General features: G+C 44.0%; 1 protein-coding gene across 8 annotated transcripts in view; it reads right to left on the bottom strand.

The window, feature by feature from the left end:
• Nucleotides 1-6,567: 6,567 nt before the first annotated feature.
• ephb3 (EPH receptor B3) overlaps nt 6,568-24,196 on the bottom strand; it is a 58,647-nt gene continuing 41,018 nt past the window's right edge. The window contains exons 5-16 of one of the 8 annotated variants that reach the window (XM_022738806.1): nt 23,756-24,091; nt 21,237-21,373; nt 20,434-20,596; nt 19,792-19,900; nt 18,061-18,113; nt 17,558-17,776; nt 15,259-15,506; nt 14,488-14,703; nt 13,201-13,350; nt 12,635-12,834; nt 9,401-9,556; nt 6,568-7,168 (exon numbers count right to left, since the gene is read on the bottom strand). In XM_022738806.1, coding sequence (XP_022594527.1) covers nt 7,060-7,168; nt 9,401-9,556; nt 12,635-12,834; nt 13,201-13,350; nt 14,488-14,703; nt 15,259-15,506; nt 17,558-17,776; nt 18,061-18,113; nt 19,792-19,900; nt 20,434-20,596; nt 21,237-21,373; nt 23,756-24,091 — 2,096 coding nt within the window. In that variant the 3' untranslated portion in view covers nt 6,568-7,059. The remainder of the gene's footprint in view (nt 7,169-9,400; nt 9,557-12,634; nt 12,835-13,200; nt 13,351-14,487; nt 14,704-15,258; nt 15,507-17,557; nt 17,777-18,060; nt 18,114-19,791; nt 19,901-20,433; nt 20,597-21,236; nt 21,374-23,755; nt 24,092-24,196) is intronic. The other 7 variants (XM_022738830.1, XM_022738822.1, XM_022738838.1 and 4 more) reach the window with 7 other exon arrangements.

Here is a 24,196-nt window from a genome sequence, read left to right as displayed (position 1 = left end):
GACACACCAAAATTTGTACTTTAGAGATGACAATTAAAAATGCAGTTTCTGGAAATAATGGATACGTTTTGAAAAAAAAGACCTCTCTGATGACTCATATCATGCAGATCTCTTATTTTTTGTTATATATTAAAAAAAATTATTTAATTTATTTATTTACTTTCGTTTCACAAAGCCCTTAACTAAAGGAAGGAAATAAAGGTGCAGACAAGCACACACACACACACACACACACACACACACACACACACACAGAGGCACACACACACTTCTTTGTTGGAAGTATTTGCCAATTAGCAAGTTGTGGAGTTGGAGTGGTAATTAGGCTTTCCAGTCGGCTGGTGTCTGTGCACAGCTTAGCTGAGACAGGTCCGAAGCTAAACGCCTCGCTATTTGTCCAGCAATTATGTCAGGTCCCCATGTCACAGTACAGACGTGACCAATTAGCTGTGCCAAGCCTAAGTGAAAGAGAGGGATTATGGCAGAGGAGATGGGGCAGGATGAAAAAGTAGACAGGGAACGGGTGTGGGGGTGTCTGGAGCTTGTGAGAGGGGGAGAGTGAGGGATAGTCTGTGGAGAATAACAGAGAAGAAAGGGAGACAGAGTCTGGCTTTGGAAATGAGGGGCAGGAGTGGGTAAGGAGGGTGTAAGGGAGCGGATTTCTTTCTTTTTTTTTTTTTTATAGCTGTATGATCATGTTTTGCATTGATCCTCGTCCTGACCGACATGTGGCTAAGACATGCTAATGCATAGCGATATTAATGCTAATGCCGTCTCACTGAACAAGTAGGGATAAGAAATTAATCTTTATTGACGTCTCAATAATTCTCCCTTGCATTATATGACATATTTTGATGAAACAAGCCTGCATACAATCAATATTCTCCAGCTTGGAGTAATGTGACACTATGTCAATAGCCGTAGGAAAGTATACAGAGCTCTAGTTCATCTTGGCATTGGTCCATATTTACTTCAAACTGACAGATTATACTACGTATCAAGCACTGAAGGAGCACCCGCTATCTGGGCTAGTCAAAACAACTCAGAACCTATGATATGGCCCCGAATCTGTCTCGGGGCACATGCAGTATAGTCGTGGTTCATTTCTTTTTCTTCACAAGGGGTTTTTTAAGTTTCCTCTTCAAAAGTGCTGCCACGATGGAAAAAGTAGAAGCTGGTTATGATACCAAATGACAGGATAGAAGAAATTGCAGATTATATGTCTGTGAAATGCTGCTGGACCTTCAATACATGTCAAGCAAGTCCATCATCAGATAACAACAGTGGAGAACAAGGGGCTGTAAAAGTTGGGGAGATCTGAGATGAAATTTATTCTGCCTGCTGCAACACAAAGAGAACCCCACATAATCCTCTGTTGAAACTTCACCACGCGCATCTTGGGGGGAGCGTTTCGAAAATATCTGCTCTACCCAGACACCGAGACCGCGCGATCCAAGACTCTGAATTTAATTGGACAGGGAAAGGGAGAAGAGGGGAGCCAGGGGACAAGGCAAGGGGTGGATGAGGTAGAATCTATGATCTGAGCATCTTTCCCTTTTTTGCTGGAAAACAAGACTGCTGGCTGAGTGCCTGCTGAGATGAGTGGAGCTCATATTAATTAGTGGGCTTGAAAGACAATATGGGGAGCTTCAGTGTTGCAAGTTATTGACATAACTCTACTGCGGATTGCAAACTTTTTGATTTGATTGTGACAACATGTCTTGAAAACTTGCAAGCCTGAGAGCAAATCGGCCCTGTTGTGATGGTAACTTTTGAAAAACTACATATGATTTGTAATTACGCCGCTGCATTTTTTTTTTTTTTTTTGGTATTCCTCGACAGATCTGTAATTTAAGTCAGCTAAATTTGGCAAACTACTTTCGAATAGTGGACTTTAACTCACAGTAACAACTCCAATATTGGCAAGGAACTTAACAACGAAAGGAGCATTAGAAATAGATGAACTCTGGGTAACTTCTCCCAAGGATCAATATCCATTCATCAGGTGCCTGTAGCTATAAAGATGAAATACAGCATTACAAAAAAAATATATTTTTACAGACAGTGTTACACTAAACGTCCTCAGGCTTTTCCAAGGCAAAGGGAATAATGCAGCCTAAACCTGTCTGAAGCGAAACAAAAAACATTAAATCAGAGATTTGGATGAAAAAATGAACAATCCCTACCTACAGGTACACTGAGCACATTAATAGAAATGTACCAAGTTGCACCTGGGAGTGTGGTGTGTTTATCTAAAGCTGATAGTTATCGGAATTGAGACTTTGGTGCCACTTAACCAACAAAAATATTTTACTGTGCCAACTGCTGAAAAACAACATGATGTCCTGGTAATGATTATAGGAATGAGAGACGGCCATAGATGATAAGCAGTGAAATTAAATGTTTGTCTTGGGCAATTGCTTGACTGAAAAACATGTGTGTGATTATGAGTTGGCACGGTACCACATGTAGGGAACAATCTACTTCAAATCCACATGGATGAAGGATCAATTCAAAATGAAACACAAAGACTCAGTCAAGAGATCGGGTCACATTTCTTAAATAATTTAATTGCAAAAGGGTCTTTTAAAAATATTTCTACAAGAATGCATCATCATTTTTAGTAATTTGCTGTGTATGTCTGCACCATTAAATACATCTCAATGCTTTTCAAAGAGGAATTAACAATTGCATTTCTCTGCGCTTTATTCCGATCACTACACATGTACAGTACTCTCTGAAACATCTCGCTTCCTTGTACGAAGAGGGAGTTTTCAAAAGTGACCAAGACAGATTTGCCGTGAGCTTGTTGTAAGACTAAAAGAAAGGACAGAACCGCGTATATTTATTTAAAACAGACAACTGAAGAAAAGAAAGTTAGAAAGTTGCAAGTAAAAGGGCTTTGAGGGAGGGCGAGTGTGTGTGTTTGATGATCTGTCGAGGATGTAAAATAGGGGAAAGAAAGATGGAAGGAATGTTGGGATAGTTTGAATTCTATTGGCACACAAAGAGATAACCACATCTGACAAAGCCTAGTCTCTGCTGATCAAAAAATGTTTTCTGTATAAAATGGCAATCGTTTTACTCCAAACACATACACACACACACAGGGACACACACACACATTCACACAAACACAACAGTCCATCTTCATTTCAGCAACTTGCAGTCAGGAAGATGAACAAATAAAAAAAAAACAAACACATGAGAGCGAGAGCTTTTCCTCTGTGTGTATGTTAAATATTAAACACTCCCAAGAATGTGTGAAAAATCCACTTAATGATTAATTGTTTGCAGTTGATGTGTCGGCAGTTTAATCATTTTAAGATGTGCAACAGTGCCAGTTGAGCTCATCTCTCACGGCTGGTTGACTTCAGTGAACACAACTCCAGATCCCGGCACACCATGTGCACCTCATCAATACTTCATGCAAACTCCAAAGCACTGCCATTTTTCATGAGTGGGTATGTCTGCCATCTGATTGTGTTTAGCACCGATGTGCCCCCCCCCCTCCTGCCCCCACACCTCACCCCAACCCCCCCACCCTATTGACTGTGTCTTGTTTGGTGCCACATGCGTGTTTGCAACAGTGGGGCTTAGCTGATTGAATGATTGAGCTGAGTGGAGGAAGAGGGAGTGATGTTGTATATTCCTGAGAGACTTTGAGTGAAAGTGAGCTTCTGATTGCATTAATTCTGCTCTTCTGCCATCTCCAAATGTGTACACTCCATCACTCTCCTTCAATCAAAATGTTGTTTTGCTTTGTGAAAAACAAAACAATTCCTCAGAAATGATATCAAGAAAAAAAATAAATAAATAAAATAAAATAAAATAAAATGTTTGCTCATCTAACAGGCACTTTGAGCACATTCTCATCATCATGGTAGTGTATCTTGTTGATGGTACCGGCTCTGCTGATTCTGAGCCATCATATCAGAAATCAGAACTGACACTGATGAAAACAATTGAAAATTTTGAGACTTATTTCCTGTATAGTGTGAGTACACAACTGTTAAAACTACTTTTCGATTGTGTAGTACAACTGTTATTGGTTACTAAGCCTTTTAAAGAGTGTACTAGCGGCAGTGAAAACATCTGTACGTGGAATAAGATGAAACAATAGAAAATGTGGAACACATTGCTGTTTTGCATAATATTCTGCATGGCTTTTGAAGGGTCTTAAGCGTGGCTGAAAAAAGTAATATGGCAAGACACACTGCAACATCACGCTATCATTACACACCAAGCTAATAATAGTCACATTTTGCATTGATCAGGACCCAACCCAAACAATTTGGAGACAGGAAGATCATACCAGTGATGCAGCCCCATCCCTTAATCCGCTACCTTCAAACACCCCTCTGTCACAAGCGCAAATAGTATGGTCTCCTTGATGCAGCTGCTATCATTTAGGATGAGGAGGGGGTTGTGGGTGGGGGGGGTGGCCTGCAGATTTTGGCTGTCTGCGTGCCAGGGCTGTTGATCCTGCACTGTACTAATCATGCAGCAGCCTGAGACAGGATGATTGCAGGCCAGACAGGAAATGAAGAGAGATAATGATAGGTCAGCTCACCGTATGTCTACGCTCGCTGCATGCTGTATGCCCGCAATGCCAGATTGGCTGCTGCATTAATCGACCTGACAGACAAAGACCAATAGGTTTCTCTTCTGACAGCTCTGGATTCTCTGATGAGATCTCGTTGCAGAGGGGCAAACTGCAGGTCTTGTGACGGAGCTCCGCCTCTGGGACAATTGAAATGATTGGCAGGTAGGCTGCATCATCTCTGTACCTTTCCCCTAATGACTCTTTAACCGTCCCACATTAGATGGGTCGGGAGGATCCTATTGTTGGAGGTGTTGGCAAATAAGTACAATTAAACCACAGAGATACATCATAGTGGTCTGCGGGGGGTTTTGAATTGAAAACAATGTGCCTGGAAGACAATTAGTTACAGCTCAGGTTCACAAATGCTCTTTATGTTGAGATTGAGGATGGATTGGGGGAAGATTAACATCCAGTTCAGGCGGCACACACAAACTTGAACACACCTACACAGACACTAACACTACGATGGATGGAGAGCAAAAGGGCAACATGTTATAATCAGCTCTCTAACCATGGGGTTATCTCCTCCTCTCTCAGTCCTGACCCCCCCCCCCACCCATGTCTCTCTCTTCCTCCTTTTTCTTTCTGTTCATTTCACTCCGAATCATTTCACAACGACACTTCCATTTAGTCAAAACACCATTTTTCTTTTGTTATTTATCGTATTTTTGTTACAAAACATGTACAGGCTGTTTAGAACAACAACAAAAATACAATATCCAATTTATATGCAATTTCTTTTGTTTAATAGTCATCAATTCATTAGGTGAATCCTCTTGGAGTTTCTCTTCCTTCTGATTGTTCCAAGTCCACTGTCCCAAATGGCCTACAGTCCATCTGAGTGTTGGTGGGCGGGGGCGGGGGGGTTTGGCGGGCGAGGTACAAATAAATACATAGGGCAGGATGTCAAGAAATAAAAACAAGAATTTTGATTATTTCTAAATCCAGATAATAGTTAAGTAGAAAGTAAGGTGTCCATCATGGTTTCTCTCATTTTCTGCATGATGCATATATATATAATTTTATATATATATATGTGTGTATGTCCCAAGTTCATTGTTTTGGATTCAATAAAAAAGAATGTTTAACAGTTGTCCACAGAATATAGCGTAATTGTTTCAGATATATTTGCTCCTTGTCACGGTTCAGTTCATGCGTTAATTCTCCACAGTGGCAAATAGCGGAAGCCATACTGTACAGTATACTTGTGTGCAACCTGACACATCCGCACATCCACGCACACTGAATCACACACACACACACACACACACACACACACACACACACACACACACACACACATACACACACACACACACACACAGACACACACACATACAAAAACGCACACAAAAGGCCAAGTGGTCTTTCTATAGTGTTGCCACAGTCCATGTCTCCCCTTAATCACATAAAGTGTCCAGTGGGGTTACTCAGGATTGGCCGGCCATTTTTAAACCTCAAATCTCCCAAAAAATTTGTAAGAAAGCCAAAGAAAAAAAAAAAAAAAACGGGGGAAAAAAGAAAAAATGTAGTGTGGACAAACAAAAATAAAACATTTTTATGTGTAAAAACACACTTGATGAGCAGGTGATCCCAAGCTGTGGAACTATCCTAAGTCATTTCAGGTCAAAGTGAAGAGGTCATCTGGTGACCTCCTGAGGATTCAGCAGCCAAAACAAATGTCCAAAAATGTGGCTGCACTACTTTGACCTTCTTGACCTATGTCATGCTCTTAACCTTTGACCTCAGCCCGTCATATTTCCTCCTCCACCACCTCACCCGTCTTCAGCAAGTGCCCTTTTAGATAACACACCTTCAATATGAAGATGGAGAACAACACATGTGCACAGTAAAACAACTTCTATCAGGGAAAGAATTGTCCTCTATCTCCTGTGGGTCCAGAACACCAATGTTTTTGTCTAGTTTTTTTTCTTTTTTTATGTGTGTGAACATTTGTTCACTTTTTTTTTTTTTTTTTTATACCCAGGGTGTTCGTACTTTTACTATATATTATGTCCATCAGAGCTGGGCCGAGGGGTCAAAGGGAAGGGCTCTTGCGTGAGGATCAGTGATCAGACGTTTCAGTTACAGGGCTAAGGCCAACCTTACTAAAACACACATGCATGCAAACGTCAACCCACACCAGAGCTGGTGAGGCACGCATGGGATATAAGGGGGTTAACTCTTTCTCCTCCTTCAAAAACACACAAATTCTGATTGGATGGAAAAAGAAACAATGACGAATAACAAAAAAAGCAGAAACAGGAAATGGAAGTGGTAATGAAATAAAGAAAAAAAAATATTCAGAGGCACCACAAGCCAGTTTCATAGCGTCTAAGTGGCAGAGATGGGTCAGGCAGCTAGGGTTTTCCAATGGCTCTCTCTGGCACAGTTCCTCCCCCCTTTTCCTGTCTGGCTGTCCTTCGACTGCATCGGTCTGTGTGTCCCGTCGCTCACACCTGAACAGGAAGTGTTTGGTTCATCTGTAGTCTCATGTCCTGAATGCTACCAAGAATCTTCTTCTGATGGCCAGCCAACGTCACCCCTATCCGCAGCAAGTCCCTGTGGAGTGAGAAGAAAGGAGAGGAAAAATAAGAACAGGTGGCTCCATTATTAAAAAAAATAACTAAAGTAGACAAACATCACATGTCAGAAGTTGAAGTGCAAATTTCACTTTTCACAAGTAAACACACACTGTATCAGGTGGGAACAAGGACAGACAAGCACCTTGGCAATCACCCGTAAAATGGCTTCCTTAGGGTATGTCAACAAAATGGGGACACTCATCCAGCTACAGCGAATGTTAGTCTTAATGCAACATACTTCTGTTGCCCGGCAGGTGGGCAAAGCGGAGGGGAGTCAAAGCCATAATGTGATAGTTAATGATTAAAGAGCAAACTTAACTACTGTTCGACAGCTGGCAGACTTCACAGAGTCCACACCAGTCTGCCACTTAGCTAAAGAAACGCAGAAGCAGAAGTTTTTTTTTTTTTTTTTTTTTTGCAACATATTAGCCAGATTACCCAGAATCCTGTCATTCATACTTAGAATGGGTCTGTGTGTCGGTAAATCAGCTTTAAGTTGGCCACTGTTGCACAACATTCTTCAATCAATGCTTAAAAATACTACAGCAAACAAGACTGGAAAATGTTAATGAGTCTTTTAGCCAAGGGCTCACACAAACTACCACAAGTGTGATCTGTAAAGTAGAGGGCGTTAACCCAAGGTTGAGCGTACAGTTGACATTACTACACCCTTAAAGAGGCCGGGGAGAGCGCACCTGCTCTGGCCGTCATTAGTCAAACGGCATAATCTAATCATCATGGTCATGTTGGTTTAACACTGCACAATAATATCACGAGAACCTCTCTTTTCCGCTCGCTTGTTTGATTTCCCTAGTCGATAGCTGAGGAGAGAGCGGACGGCGTCTGGGACAGCGATTAGCTGACTGTTGGGGCTCTGCCACAGTCTGTGTCCTCTCCGTTCAGTTACACACACACACACACACACACACAAACAGTGGATAATCTAATATTACACGCAGACACCATACACTCTGCTTGTCTCATTGACTTTGTGGCCCTATCCATTTGAGTCCAAAACTGTGCACCTAAACCCACACATGAACAAACACACTGACGCACATACAGTACGTGCATGTGCGCTCACATCCTCTCCAAAGCCAAATAAGGGTGAATCACTGCAATTTCACACAAATAAATGGTGTTTTTTTTTTTTTTTTTTTTTTTTTTTTTTTTTTTTTTTTTTTTTTTTTTTTTTTTGTTTTTTCATATTTCGCCATCTCCATCAGCACAGCGATGGAGGATGAAATGATAATAAATGGGCACCATTAGAGGAATTACTGGCCATTAAGGGCAACAGAGAGCCACAGTACACCACACCTGTCAGCCTGGCCAAATTGAAACAAATTACCCCCACCTCCATTGCCTATTATGCAGCTAATGAGGATGATTTATTTATCATTATAATTTTAATTCATTTATTTGATCATCACTGGCCTCCAATTTCCATGACTTCCATTACATCATTTCCTGTTTGTAAACACGGCAGGAGGCGGGTGAGTCGTCAAGGTCAACTGGAGATCGTAGTAAAGAAGCAGCTACAAGTGCTCGCTGAACGACTGTACTCCACTGTTTAACCATGCATTTGTTGATTATGTGTCAGATCTGCTTTGTTTTTGAAGCGGGTGATTGTTACTAGTTAAACCCGCCCCCCCCCTTAATTACAAAATCCCTATTCTACAGTGAACCTATCCTGATTGGTCAATTACACACCAAATCACAGGAAAAGCATAGAAGAGTTTGTTTTCTCATTTCGTATTCCTACATAATCCCTCTCACGTCTCTCCTGGCAAATTTTGTTCCTGTAAATCTTGTTCATACTCACGCTCATTTTTAAAACTACTATTCTTCATACACTGTAATAGCTGGGAACACATTACCGTAAAAGGCCTGATACTCTGTGTCTTCAAGGCAATGATTTATCTAGTTCAACAAATGCATTTCTGAAATGTCTACTAAATGCACCAGAATGGTAAAATGTGCTTTATTTTCTTATGCTTTTTATCTGGTATTCATTTGATGTCTGAGCCCACTCAGAGCCCACTTTTCACATCTTATCATGTTTAATTTAGCCATGAGACTATTTTTATTCCCTCAAGGTCAATCTGTCTAACACTAATTTGACTCTCAAACTCAGCCCAGTCAATCACTTTAGGCCTGATTAGCTGGATCCTCTCTCTCTCTCTCTCTCTCTCTCTCTCTCTGCACTCACTCTGCTGTCATCTGGGCCACCAGGTCAAAGGAAGCAAATCCGGCGTTGACGAAGTTGTCACGGTAGCGGCTCATCTTGATGGCGTCCAGCCAGTCCCCCACAGTGGTGAAAGTGGTATAGTCTGGCACACAGCGGTCAAGCAAGGGCTGGGATACCCTACATAGGGGGGGGAGGGAGGGATGAGGGAGAAAGAGAAACAGAGAGAGAGAGAGGGTTAAGGTCGTCACTCTACTGCCTCTACCGGCCAACCTCACCCCCAAACGCCCCCCGCTGAGCGCCACCTCTCCATTTCTCCACCTCTCCTCTCCCCTCTCCCCTCCTCTCCTCCACATGTAAGGAGATGTGTGCACATGTAAGGAGTTGGGTGAGGGCGTGGGCCAGGGTACTTTTATGACTGTGGAGAGACTGGCTGGAGGCTTGGGTGGGTGGGTGGATGCTGGCGCTGCAGCTGGTGAGGCGAGCTGGTGTGTGTTAGTAGAGCAAATGTCAAATCTGGTCTTGAATCATGAATAACACATTGTAATTTACATGGAACTAGATCAGATTTATATTAAGAACCTATAATCATTTGCTATTTTTACAACAACAGGTGTCATAGTAACCAAGTTACTACCAATTTGTTCTTTTTTTTTTTGTCAAGAATGCATTTATGTGGCAGTATGGAAATGTGCCTCATGAAACCCTGGAAATGTCTGGGTTGCTCTCTTCCTGTTTGTTGGTTCCTGTTCTTCTGAGATGTCACTGTGTTGCAAGGGGACTGACAAGTCAGAAAAAAACAAACTTGAAATCCAATCTGAGTGGTTGTATGGAGTTGCACTTTCAAACCACCAACAACTGTGGTTTGAATCTGATCTGGGAAGATTGGATTTCATGCGGTTTAGCTGGACAGCTCAAATCAGATTTGGGCTGCCGGTGCGAACATAGCTTAGGTCTATAAGCTATACGCTGTATAGTACACAATTACTGCATTTCAAATACATTCCCTCAAGATGTGTTTCTTTCTGACCAGGTTCCCTCGACAAAAGGATGCGTGCAACATAATTCCACAGAGATGGAAAGAAGTTTTGGGAAAATGGCTCATGATGGGAGAAATATCTGTGGAATGTAAACACAGATGTGTGTGGTTGCATATTTGGACTGACTCATGAACCTGTGGATGCTGACAATACATGGAAGGAGTGACTCACAAACCTGCATGCGTGTTTGACTGTGCATCTTTGTGTATATGAAAGTATAGCTTAGTAGTGTGTGAATGTGTATGTATGTGTGTGTGTGTGTGTGTGTGTGTGTGTGTGTGTGTGTGTGTGTGTGTGTCTGTGTGTATCCCTGAAAATGTGTTTGAGGGTATTTTGCATGTTCCTGCACACCTGTTGACAATCTAAAAAAGGCCTTTCTAAAGAAGAAGCTAACCCACTGTGCTGATCAATGCTGCAGATAGAGGCCACCTTGGGAGTTTTAATAAAACTGCGCTGCTACAACTCCGAGCAAAGTGGAGCGGATGAACAAGAGAGGAGGGTGGAGAAGGAGGGGGCGAGAGGGAGGTGTGGGGGAGGTGAAGGAGGAGAAACAGATGAGGGACCAGGCGAAGAGAATGAGCACCACTGTCTCCCCTCCTCTCTGCTCTGTTGATCCCTGTCATCCTTTTTGATGGCATTAGATTCATTAACAATTAAAAGAGGAATGGAGAGAGAAAGAGGGAGAAAAGAGAAAAGGCATGGAGGGGGAGTTAATAACAGTGATACAGAGGCTCCATTGAGTGGTGTAGATGGAGTGATTTTTAATAAGGCCTGTGCTTCGGAGCCCAAGGCCTCAGGCCGTCGTTAACGCCAGACTCTGGCTCTTCTCTTAATGGAGTATTGTTAGCCCTCCTTCTAAAGTTGGCTTCAAAAGGGTCCAGACCATTCCCAGCCACATGTTAGCCACAAGCAGAAACGCAGCAGGAAAGCTGGGTAATATTGTACGTTAGCTATTCAGACAGTTAAAGGCCAAGGCTAAATTCATGCTTGATTGCTGGGGCTGCCACGGTTGCACCACAGGGTTAGAGTAGAAAGATAAACACAGAAATGACTTGTGATGTCACCAATGCTCATTTCACTCATTATGCTGCCAAGTATGTGCAGTACACACAACTAAAGAACTTTGATGTCAGACAGTGTCAGCTAACCTCCAGCCACCCTTCAATGCCGACCAGGACGACAGTATCATCTCTCACTCCTCCCTTGTTAGGTTTGTCGGCAGGAGGCCACCTCTCCGCTGGCCCGTTTAAAATCTCGTTAGTGGCTAATTAAAAGGCGCTCCCATCTCTTTTTTGCATCGCCTTAATCGAGCTAATTAACCGCAAGCTTAATCTTCTAAGAACGTCACTCCGGTGGCCAACCGAGACCCTGGTTTCCCCCCTGAGCCCAACCAAGGATTGTCTGTGGCCCTCCCTCAAGACAGAAAGACCCTGATGCAGGGACAGATAGGTAGGTCACCCCCTCCTCTGCACTCCAACTCTGCCACCTTCTCTCCTCCAAATTCTTTCCAAGAAACAGGTTGCAGAGGAAGGTGGTGCAGCTAAATGTAGATGTGACATCACTGATTGAGCTCCCAGTCAGCAGGGGAGTTGCTTTAAGGGCTGCATTGAGCGATGGTAATTTGGATTTGCATAATGGCCCAGGCTGCATTTGTGAGAACCAGAGAGTTGTATGGGAAGAAATCTGCACTTTATAGGAGTTAAGAGATTGTTACAGCTGAGTCAGAGTGACTCACGCACACTGTATCAACTCGGATAAGGAATATTTGCACAGTGGAAATCATTATCACAGGCGCTCTGGCTCAGGTGCAAATGAAATGACTTGGCTAGTACTCCCACGGCTGAAAAGTCAAGTGACTTCACTCAATAAACTAATGACCTTTTGCTGTAATCTATCATAAGAGTCCAGCTGGGCTCCTTCAAAATATGACTTAAGAAAACCAGAGAAGATTTTTCCAAAGCATTCAGCACTAATATCCATAATGCGATGACCATAATTAGACATGATTGCCCATTATGAAAATCACTAATCCACCTAATAAAACTCAACAAGGACCACCGGGGACACTAAGAAAAACAGAATCACAAGTTAAAGTCTATTTCTGCAATTACCAGCTCCAAAGAACCTAGAAAACATAGGGCATTTTGCTGTAAAGCTTTGCTCGACACAGCTTCCATACTGATTCTGAACTTAATATGAGCAACATGCTTTGACTTACCCAGTGGACTGTGTGCTGTTGGTGACCACCTTGAGGCTGGCAGCATTGCGGATAAGCTTATCCAGCGTGGCCACAATCTGGGTGAATTTGGGCCGCAGGTTTCTCTCTTTTACCCAGCAGTCCAACATGAGCTGGTGCAGTGCTGTGGGGCAGTCCATGGGTGGGGGAAGTCGATAGTCCTGCTCCACGGCATTTATCACCTGAGGAAGGACGAGAGAGAAATCACAATTGCTTCTAATCACCAAGTATGGTGTAGAGGGAGGACGAACTACACAAGGAGAGAGATGGGTCGATGAAGAGAACAAGTGAGGGAGGACAGAAGAGGATGAATGAGGGAAATGATAGAGGACTGAGAGATAAACAGAAAAAAATCACCCTAGGTGATACGAAGAAATAAGGGCCAGAGAAAAATTAGCTGTGAGGAGCAGTTGTAGGTGTATATGTAGAGAGAGAATGACTTTTGGACAAAAAATGGCTGAAAAATACTACAGCTTTGTGAGAAAGACAGCATAAACATCTACTTTCATATCAGTGAAATTAAGTATGTGTATCACATCTTTGCTTACATCTTGATTGCTCATGTCCCAGTACGGCCGCTCGCCGTACGACATCACTTCCCACATGACGATGCCGTAGCTCCACACATCACTGGCTGAGGTGAACTTCCTGTAGGCGATCGCCTCGGGAGCCGTCCAGCGAATGGGGATTTTCCCTCCCTGTGGATATGCGAATGAGTAGGTGAGCATGAAATACTGGAGGGATGGAGCACAAACACAGAGTCACACACATACAAGAGGGAGAGAGAGGGTGAGAAAAAACACAGTCCGAGGGAAACATTGATACACAACACATGGGCGCATGCTGTAGAACCCCAAACACCACGTACACACAAGGTTAGTAACACAGTTAGAGAAAATGAGGTGTACAAACACATGATGCTACAAGAATATTTAATGTGCTACAAACTGTATTTTTCAACATCAATATATCGCCATCATTTTTAGAATCCTTTCTTGTAACTACCACACAAACTCATCCGTCATTCTTACTGACATTGCTCTGGGTGTTTTTGCTTTTTGTTTTGCTACTAAAATGGATCTATATGTTTGAAGTGACTTTTCAATCACCCTTAATCACTTGTTTGGTGATCTGTCGCTGTAACGTATTCAGCGGGCTTTAGCTGAGTTGCACAGGAATAAAAGATCCATTTTCGTGTTTGAGAAGCACAGTTGTACTGAATCTCAAATCCTATCTGCCTTGACGTGCTTTGCCACTTTTACATGTTGTGTTATGTCAGAAAAAGAGCCAGAATCAATATTTCATATCAGACACTCCCTTAATTTGTCAGCAAATGTTCTTGTAACATATTTTGCAAATCTGCCAAAGTTTCATTGGAAACACACAGCAGCACATCCAGGTTGAAAAGTTCACCAAAGCAACCAAAGTGTCCGTAATGCTGCGCTTTGGAAACACTTTCGTGACTCCAAAATGTCATAAATTCAGCAGCAAACAGTCATTCAGCTGCAATCTAATTTTTTTTAGTCCACTGTTTTAACTGCTCTTATTTTTCTCTCCTGCATGCCATCCAGAGTAAGGAGAGTAAAATCTCCCTCTCCGCCCAGAATGGTCATGTCATGTGGGAACAGACTTGACACAGATCCATTTTTTGAATACACTCAATACACATGGCAATACTTGCCAATGTTGTGGATTCTTTTGTGAAAGGGGCCAAAATTTAAGCAATAGTGATGTATTGATGTTAAAACGTTACATGTAGCACCTTTAAACATTGATTTCAAACATGAACACATATACACAAACACATACACATGTATGTACACACACTGACTCACCAGCGAGCTGGTGTAGGTGGGGTCTGTCGGGTCGTCCTCGAGGAAACGAGATAGGCCGAAGTCGGACACCTTACACACCAGATTACTGTTGACCAGGATGTTGCGGGCAGCCAAGTCTCTGTGCACGTAGTTCATGTCTGACAGGTACTTCATGCCTGCTGCGATGCCACGCAGCATGCCAACCAGCTGGATCACTGTGAACTGCCCGTCATTGAGCTGGCAAAGGAAGAGAGAGAATGACAAGGATAAATTGGATTGTAGATCAAGGTTGCACATTCAAAGGAATATATGTTTTTCTCTCTTTTACTTTTATTTGTCCTACGTGTCTCTTACTTTCTTTGCATATGTTCTCTTACCTGCATAATTAATCTCCCATCACTTTTGCACTGTGACATCTCTCTCCTGTCTACCCACCCACCCATCCTCCATTCCTCTCCTCTCTATATCCCTTGTATTACTCCCCTTTCTCTGGCAGACAATGTATGGTGTGACTTTGAGGCAGAGATTCATTGGAGACTGAGCTCTTTGTAAATGTCACCAATTGCCTGGATGCAGCATTTGTAAGATATCCATTGTGGGCACTGCAGCAGAGCTTTTATGGCTCCAAAGAAAGTGAGATAACTAACGGTAAGATCAAGGAGATTTGGATGGGCTTATTTGCTGGATAGGGTTGCATTAATGATAAAATCGCAGATCCATGTTTTATAAGGAGTAAGTCATATTAGAGCTCTTCTTGTGTGTCATGTGTTTATGTGTGTTCATTTTTCTCACCCTTAGGAAAGAGTCCAGGGCCCCGTTCTCCATGAACTCAGTCACGATCATCACTGGCCGACTCTTGGTGACCACACCTTCCAGTCGGATAATGTTGGGGTGGTCGAACTGGCCCATGATGGAGGCCTCGGACAGGAAGTCTCGCCTCTGGCGGTCAGTGTAGCCCACCTTGAGGGTCTTGATGGCTACGATGATCTCCCGGCGCCCGGGCAGCTTGAGGCGACCGCGGCACACCTCACCAAACTCTCCTGCGCGAGCCCAGGTGAGACGGGCAGAGAAACATCAAAAGAGGAAGAGGAGAGATGGAGGGAGAGAGAGAAAAAGAGGGAGGGGAGAGAGGCATGACGGAAGAGTGGAGGAGAGTGGGGGGAAAGAGGGGAGAGGGGACAGTTAACTGGTTAGAACCAAGGAGCCAGGGAAGGGTAGCGGGAGGGGTGGGACAGGGGGAACTGCAAAGAGAAGCCAGGACTCTAGGCCAGTGTCAAGGGATGGAGCATACAGTGACTTTATGCTGTTAAGCTATGGATTAAAAGAAACAGCATGGTGAGTGTGAGGCATGATGATGGAATGTGAGATTTAGGTGTAGAGTTGATTAAGAAAAAAATGCATGTTGAAATATGAAAAAAAAAATGGGTAAAGTAGGTTGACAGGGTGAGAGGAGCTGAGGGGGACAGAGGAGGAAGGGGCAAGGATCAGGGGGGTGGGGGTGGTGCTAAGCTTCGAAGGGGCTGGAGACATGGGCGCAGGTGGAGGAGATAGGTGGAGACAGAAGCTTAGGGGTTCTCGGGGTCGTGGACGCTTTACGTTTAGAGTCTACACCAAGCGTGTGCAAGAATGCAAGAAAAAATTAGGCAATGAGAGCGATATGTGTCGACACGGGTGCAAAGGTCACAGAATGGGGGAAGTCGGGGAGGGGAGGAGGAGGGGAGGGGGCAGGGGATGGAGGAATGGAGGAATGGATTGTGGAAGGGGTAGAGGAAAGTAGGGGGACAGGGAAGACAGGGGATGAGGGTTCGTCACTTTAAAGGCGAATGCTGGGAAGCGACGGGTTTCAAGTAGTAGCCTCAGCAGTAGAAGAGTTGTCGTAGTAGTAGTAGTAGCAGTAGTAATGGTAGTAGCAGAAGCAGCAGTAGGGGAGTCCCATCTCTGCCATCACAACGTCCTCCATTTTGGCTCAGATACAATGCTAAGAAAACTCAAACTTGGCACAGTCCTGCAGCTTTTGAGCAGAGATTATTACTATCAAATATATCAAATACATAAAAAATATTTTACTATCTACGACATCAAATGTTAGGGAGGGGTTCTAATGGAGGGGGACACAACCACATAGTGGAGGAAGTGTAAGTGTGTGAACAGGGGTCATATATAGTGATCCAGTAGAAGCCCTCTTTAATAAAGAGGTTCTCAAGACACTAAAAAGTGGGCAGGGTCGGAGACAGCCAATCCTGGACAAGAAATATTTTAATATCTTTTGCCCCATCTGGACAGGATTAAATCTTCAGAGGGATGCAGGGAAATAAATATCAGCCATGCTTCTTAGTAACATGCTTTGTACAACCCAAGACTAGGGAGTTTAATAATAACTGTATGTCAGTAACCAAGTAATGGGTTTGTATAAAATGCTTTCATTACAACCCACAGAACTCAAAAGTGGGCGACAGCTGAAGTTCAAAAATTGAAAATGGGAAACTTCATTCAGACTTACATCTTAAATCACAAAGTGTCTATCTATAAAGGAAGGGGAAAAAATGGATGGCCAACAAGTGTGCCAAATAACAAAAGGCTATAATTAATACTGGATGAGATAAGAGAAGAATTACACACATGCGCTCGGACAGGATTACATTTTTCCCCTAGAGAAATAAATCCTGTCTGTATGGGGCTGTAGTCTTGCATTGTCCAGAATCTGCTTCCAGTGGTTTCAAGAAGATTTTCAAGTCATAATGACTTTTCTGCTGTGTCATACCTATTTAAATCAAATCAATTTTCTCAAACAGCATCTTTCTCGTTCCAGGATTGGGCTCCATTTTAAGGTCACAGGTGAAATGATAATCTGCCAAACAACAGGCTATTACAGCTACTCTAAATATACACAATATGGTAAATAAGATATGGGTGCTAGAACTGTCAGTCTCGCTAACTGAAAAGAGATAAAGACACACTGTAGCTAGTAATGCTTTTGAACACAGGACAGTGCTGGAGACATCTGTAAGACTGGAAAGGGGTTCCTAAGAGGTGACGAGTGTGGTAGGGGAGGGAGCAAGGAGAGGGCTAGCGATGAATTGAGTGAAAGTACCGCTTGGTGTGAAGTCCTCTAACGGAATGGCCTGGAGGTGACTAGCAGTCTTCCCCCTGTAGCTCAGGAGCTTTGGTGGGTTACCTGCGCCGATGACCTCCTCGATCTTCACGCAGGAGACATCTATCTCCTTGGCAAACTCGCGCACTGCTTCGTTGGGGTCCTCGTAGGTGAAGGGGTCAATGTAGACTTTCATTCCCGGCGTTACTATAGGGGATTCAGTGGCAAGAACAGGAAAGTGAATCTATGCTGCCAAAAAAAAATCAAAACACCCAACAATCGTTTAATGCTCTGAAAAAAAAGCTCTTTATCAACCAAGGAAAGATCAAAGCAAGATCCTTCTTGACTATTTTATTACTGCACTAGATCGATGAAGCTGATTCATGTTATGTGAGCTATTCCTTAGCGCGTGGGGATTCTCAGTCGATGCTAAGTTGAAGTGTAGGACTGCTGCTGTTGGAAAGCCATGTAACAAGGAGGGTCATCTCAGCAAAGAGACTTACTGTACTGCTGCAGTTTCTCTGTGTACTCCGACTCTGAACCATTTCTCTGCTTTCTGTTGAGAGAGACGAAAACACAAACTGAGTCACGTGGACTCCTCACACAGCAGGGTGCAAATACTGGAAAGGAACAAAGGCATGAAGAGAAAACAGATCCCTGATAATGTCTGCAGAGATGTAGCCACACTACAATGTGGCTTGGTGAAGATGTTTAGTCTTCCTGCACTGGAGGCAAAGGGATACGCTGTAGATAAAGATTGTATCAATGCCTGGTGGTAAAATGATTCATACTTTGGGACTGTAACTGGAGTCTAAACAAAGGATATCATACCATTGTCTTATGCAGTAAGTAAAAGCCGTTCACTCTGGGTACCCTCAAAATGAGCAGCCGAGACAAAAGCAGACTTCAACAGCAAGCTCAGCTGTCTTGCTTTTCTCGCCCTACAGACATCACAGCGCTCCTTCCAATTCAGCCTGCTGCTTATTTTTCTCCTCACAGACTCTCGCTCTCTTCCTGTCATTCTCTCTTTCCTTTTTTTCATCCATTTGTTTTCTCTCTTTTTCTCTTTTACCCATGTCTCTCAGTTTCTGTATCCGCACCTTCCTGCATGTGTCCCTTCTGCATGCGGGAGGGGGTGGGGGGCAAAGATGGTGACAGAGTGAGGGGGCTGGGTTGTTGAAATTACATGTTAATGTGCTTCCTTTGTTGTCTAACCAGTAACCAGGGCAATAATACCCGATGGTGATTTGCATCTTATTTCAAATTCTAATTTGGTTCCGGAATATGCCGAAGCTCTGTGTTTTGTATTATTACTATTTTCTCCTTCTTCTGTGGCAGTCAGAGCAGGAGCTAAGCCAAGACCCTGAGAGAGACACAATGTAGTGGTGTGAAAATAGAAGAGAGCGAAGAGGCAGGAGGGAGAAGGAGAGGAGGGGGGAGCCAGGGAGATTATTATTCAGTCTAGCGTGACCGATGCCCACGCTTGTCAGACGTTGCCTGAACTGGCTTTCGGAGGGAACCCAGTGAGCGCCAGTCAGCGGTTGGTGCCAACCTTTCACACACACACACACATATATATATATATATATACACACACACACACACACACACACAAACACACACACACACATACACACACTGAATTTGCTGCTTGACAAATAAGTAGTATAAGGATAAACGAGTGTGGTTAGACCCAGCTGATGCAGAGTCACACTTTTTGAAAGGTGTGAGCAGCCGCTTGCATCTTCCCAGTCAATTGGGCCCAGCAGACAGGGCCGCATCTGGGTTCTTTGTGGTCGGGCAACTGCACAGTTAACTCTGAGTGCTGGGCCATGAGGGCAGGCCTATCAGGCCCAACAGCTGCTCCACCATGCTGTGTCCAGTGAGCAAAGTAGCATTTCGGCCAAAGCTGTTTACTATTCACAGATTCAGAAGGCTAATCTGGCATTCAGTGGTCTCACAGGTGGCACCGAAATCCGCTGAGACTGTTCTGGAGGACATGCAAACAAAGTTGACATTTGAAGCTATCTCAGTTTTTTTTTTTTTTTTTTTCAACTTGAAAGAAAAATGTTCCCACAAATGTTTCTTTAAGTCCTTGTTGTTTGAACACACTCTGCAGGGTAGATAAAAGTAAATGAGTCAGTGTAGAAGTGCTCTACCACACTCGTATCTACTGTTGCTGCCCAAGTTTCTCAAGCTTTTTGAGACGCTGTTGAATGGTGAGATGTTCTGACCTGAGGCAGACGATAGCGATGACCACAACCGCAATGATGAAGACCAAGGTGGCGGTGGCTGATCCCACGATGAGTGGCAGCTGCTCCTGCCATGACTTCGGAGGGTCAGCTTTAGGGGTCAAAGAGAGAGAGAGAGTGGTTACTGAGAGAACGTGCCACAAACATACACCCACACTAGCTGTAATCCATTTGTATAGCCAAACCATGCCACTCTGCGTTTTCTGCCACCAGTCTAACTGCAGGCTCGTATGCCTCTCACGCCTACTTCAGATCTGTATGCTTATGTAAGTAAAACCATGCCCCTGTGTTCTTCAGGCTGTATTTAGCAGGATGGAGAGCAACCTGAGACTAACATATACATTTATGGGACATGATGAGTATGATGTGGAGCAAGAGTGAATTAATACCTTGACTGATTGCTAGGAAATGGTAGCTTTTTACCAAATTTTAAGTCAATTTCTCTACAAGGATTTCAGTTATTTTTGCATGAAAAGTAGGCATAGTAGCTTCTAGCTCTATGAGCTTTTGAGCCTCCATTATGTTCGTAGGCTTATGCACAGCACTATTATGGTGGTATTGCTACTAAGCCACAAATATCCCAGTACATCCCTGGGTAATAAAGTGGGTATGGGAATAACATACTTTGCAGGTTGGTGCTGAAGTCGGCCGGGCTGCTGTATCGGCCGTAACCGGCCACTGTTCGGGCACGGACCTGTACCACATAAGGCGTACCAGCCTTGAGACCTTCAATGCGTGCGTTGCTCCGCTGGGCAGTCATGGTGTGGGCGATGGCCTCACCCTGATCCTGCAGAGACAAAGACAGTCAGTGATGAAAACAACACCAAACAGCAGCCCCTTGTGCTGTCTCATTCATCATCAACCCCTCTCTGATGCTCTACCCTCCCTGACACGGCTGACCAGTCGAACCATGCAGGCGGGTGAAAGAAATATGGAGACAAGAGTGAGAGAGAGAAAGAAATGGAGACAGACAGATTGTAGACGGCGTGTTAATCCAACGGGAGAAGGACAAGACAACAAACAGAGCAGATAAACACTGAGCGCCTTTGTTCTCTATGCACAACTCTCTGGGCCTCTGGAAAACAGAGAAACTTTCGAATGCATGTATTGAGAGAGGACGGGGGGTAAGAGCGAGGGCAAGAGGGAGAGAGAGAATTAGGGGTACAGAAAAGGGCAGAGCATAATGGAAATATGGGAAGGGATTGGGTGAGAGAAAGAGAGAAAAAGGAAGGAGGGATAGAGGGGTGGAAAGAGGGGAATAAGTAGGCGAGGATGATCATGCAAGCTATGATTGGAAATGGTGTCTTGCCTCACTGCAGCCATGTGTTTATCAGCTGTGGCATTGTTTTCCACATTCACAGAAACACAGACGAAACAGAGACCATGCGAGTCATTGAAATTGGATTGAATTAGAGGCGTTGACTTACATTGCCGCTTACCTTCTCATGGTACTTAATCTCATAATCCAGAATGATTCCGTTGGGTTTGTCTGGAGGCAGCCAGGACAGGCTCATGGTGCTCGCTGTGGCCGCCATCAGGTGAACTGTGGGCACTGCAGATGGAGCTACATGGGGCAAAGCAAATAAATGAAAACCTGTTTTATTTATCGTTTTCTGTGTTATGTCTTTTCAAGTTCTATGCCCTTTGTGTGTTCACATAAGCCCAAACACAAAGTCTTGGGCTGTGGCCTTTGTGAAAAGCTTTGGCCAATAGTTAGTATGCAGAACCATTCCCCACTAATGCTCGAATTCTCCCTCCCAGAGTCCTTGGGGAGGGAGAGGGGATGTCTAATTCTCCTGTGACAAGAGAATCAAACTGCAAAACTGATGGATAAGTCTCTGGTACATGTAGTTCCCTAAGCAATAAACCAACTTGCGGGCAAGCATAGGAGCCGGCACACACATACAGTTGTAGACATTTCACACATTTAACTGAGTTCTTGTTGAACTTCTGCTGCACTTTTGCTCCTTTGAGGTGTTGGAGAACAGTCGTGTTTTCCATGCGTTGTGTGCTGTCCATACATTGACATGTACTGTTACTATGCATGAAAATGAGCACGCACAATATAAGCGATTTATGTTTTATGGACATATACACACTCACAGAAGACCATAAAACACACTGGCACTCCACCCACCTGAGCTTTTCATGCTTTGTTCACATGTGCCTATTAATGGCCAAGTGCTGTCTGCCTCCCTGTCTCCCTTTTCCTCTTTTCTAAGTTCAGGCTTGTTCTGTAGCTGTGACTCACTCCCTCCTCTCAGTCTACTCCACTGCTTTTGTTTCATAACTTTAACTGTCTATCTCCAGTGGCACCTTCTCTTCAAAAATAAAGTTCCTCACTTCTTTTCTACACTCTACACAATCACCTTCTTAAATTTCCCCCCCGTTTCACTGTCCTCTTCAGCTCTTCACTTTTCATTTCCTTTTCACCGCTGCACACACATTCTCTCTTCATTTTTGTTAAAAGGTTTTTAATCCCCAGTTTTTAGTTCTTTGATCCTCCCCCTTGTATTTCCTTTCTCCCTCTGCTGCCTGTGTCTGTGGCCAGACATCCTTCTGTTTCTCTCTCTCTCTCTCTCTCTCTTCAAACCTTCCCTTCTCTACCCCCCTTCCCTTCCCTGCCAGCCTCATCCATCCAGGCCCTCCACATCTTTCTTTCTCCCCCTGATGACAATACTTCCTAGGCAGATCCCCTGGTTACTCTAGCCAGGGGATTAGGGGCCCTCCTATGGGAGAAGACGTCGCAGTAACCATGGAGGTGGCCTCTGGGGCTTATCACCGCCCTAGTATTTATTTTGGTTCTTAAAAGGTGAATGCACATGCAGGGATGGTCTTGGGACTACACCAGGGGATAATCTGATCACAGTTGATGCTCTCTTGCCCCCTGCTTTCTCTTTACCTCTCTCTCAACTGACCCCCTGCACCCAAGGATGGACAGTGGTTCCTGTCAGCCCAGTGCCGGACCCCTCGTAAAATAATGAGGCCCTCTTATGGGGCCCTGTGGGACCTCTTGGTCCGAGGCTCACAAACAGAAGGCATTCGTAAAGCATTTTTAGGAGCAGGAATACAAGGTTAGAGGTGATGAGGACAAGGCCATAGAGAGAAGGGAGAGATGATGGGTGATGGAGGAAGGGATAATCCTTTGGGTTGTCTAAGACTGCAGAAAGAGCAAATTTAACATAGCGACTAAAGTCCAAGGCACAACTTAAGAGCCCTGGGAGAACCTGAACAAAGAGACCAACTCACAAGAACAAAAGGGTACAGAGGGCTCAACAGCACTGACATTTAGTGAGGTTGTTTAAGGTGAACTGAACCAAACAAAATGACCAAGTTTTACTAAGCGATTACAAAGTAATCTACCTACCTACCTACCTAACTAGCCACAGGTACTTACCAATTTACTGATTTTAATAAAAAATATATCACCCAATTTACTCTGTGAATCTCAGTGTTATAAAGAACATATGCAATAAGTCATCACTACTACCCTGTTATTCTGTGTATACATTAGCGGGGGTTCATTCTCAGTTTCACACAGCACTGATTGCTACATTGGCCTAGTTACTGGTGTTGCTGTGGGCTGGCGGAGCGGTGGGTTGGAAGCAGTGGGCAGCTACAATGCTGAAGGTTCAACACTTTGAATACACACTGCCTCGCTATTGCTATTTGCAGCAGTGTTAGTGCAGAGCATGTTGTGGGCGTGTGAAAAAGGTCCCCTTCTAAGCTCATTCAGAAGAATGTCTTCCTTCTCAATCCCTGTTGAAAGCAAAATATGTAACATACTCCTACATGCATACAAGAAATTGATCTTTACTTCTTAAGCGCAGAATTTTATTCTTTGACATCCTTTTTTTATCTTTTATCTAGCCTTTGAAAGTTGGCAGTGCCTACAAGTTCAATATTGATCTTTGACAGGCAGCCACAAGGCTGCAGCTCTACCTACCGGCCTGATTTGTGGTGATATTCACTGCGGAGAACTGAGGTGTATAAGGGCTCTTGCTTGAAACACCGTTGACCGCCTGGATCTCGAAGCTGTACTGTGTGTGGGCCTGCAGGTTACGGACGGCTACACGGCGCTGGTTCAGGCCCAGGTGGCGCGGCGAGATATCTACGTTGTCATCACACCGCGAGCACATTCCCCGCTCAGGCAGGCACTTCTTACAGATGACGTTGTAGAAGATGTCGTCGCGGCCGCCCATGTCACGTGGCTCGCTCCACTCCAGCACAAGCGAGGTTTCGTTCACGCTGGAGATGACACTGCGTGGTGCAGAGGGAACAGCTGCAAAAACGAAGGTAAAGCATGGATGAGATGAGGAAAATAGGTTTGGAATGAGAATGAATTTAATCTCCATGCACAATAGGTGTAAAGAAATTTGTCTTGGTG

Source organism: Seriola dumerili, unplaced genomic scaffold, assembly GCF_002260705.1.
Source record: "Seriola dumerili isolate Sdu_G_001 unplaced genomic scaffold, Sdu_1.0 BDQW01000002.1, whole genome shotgun sequence".
In the NCBI taxonomy this organism is placed as follows: Eukaryota; Metazoa; Chordata; class Actinopteri; order Carangiformes; family Carangidae; genus Seriola; species Seriola dumerili.
The sequence above is the reverse complement of the archived record's forward strand: the minus strand, read 5'-3'. Positions and strand labels throughout refer to the sequence as shown.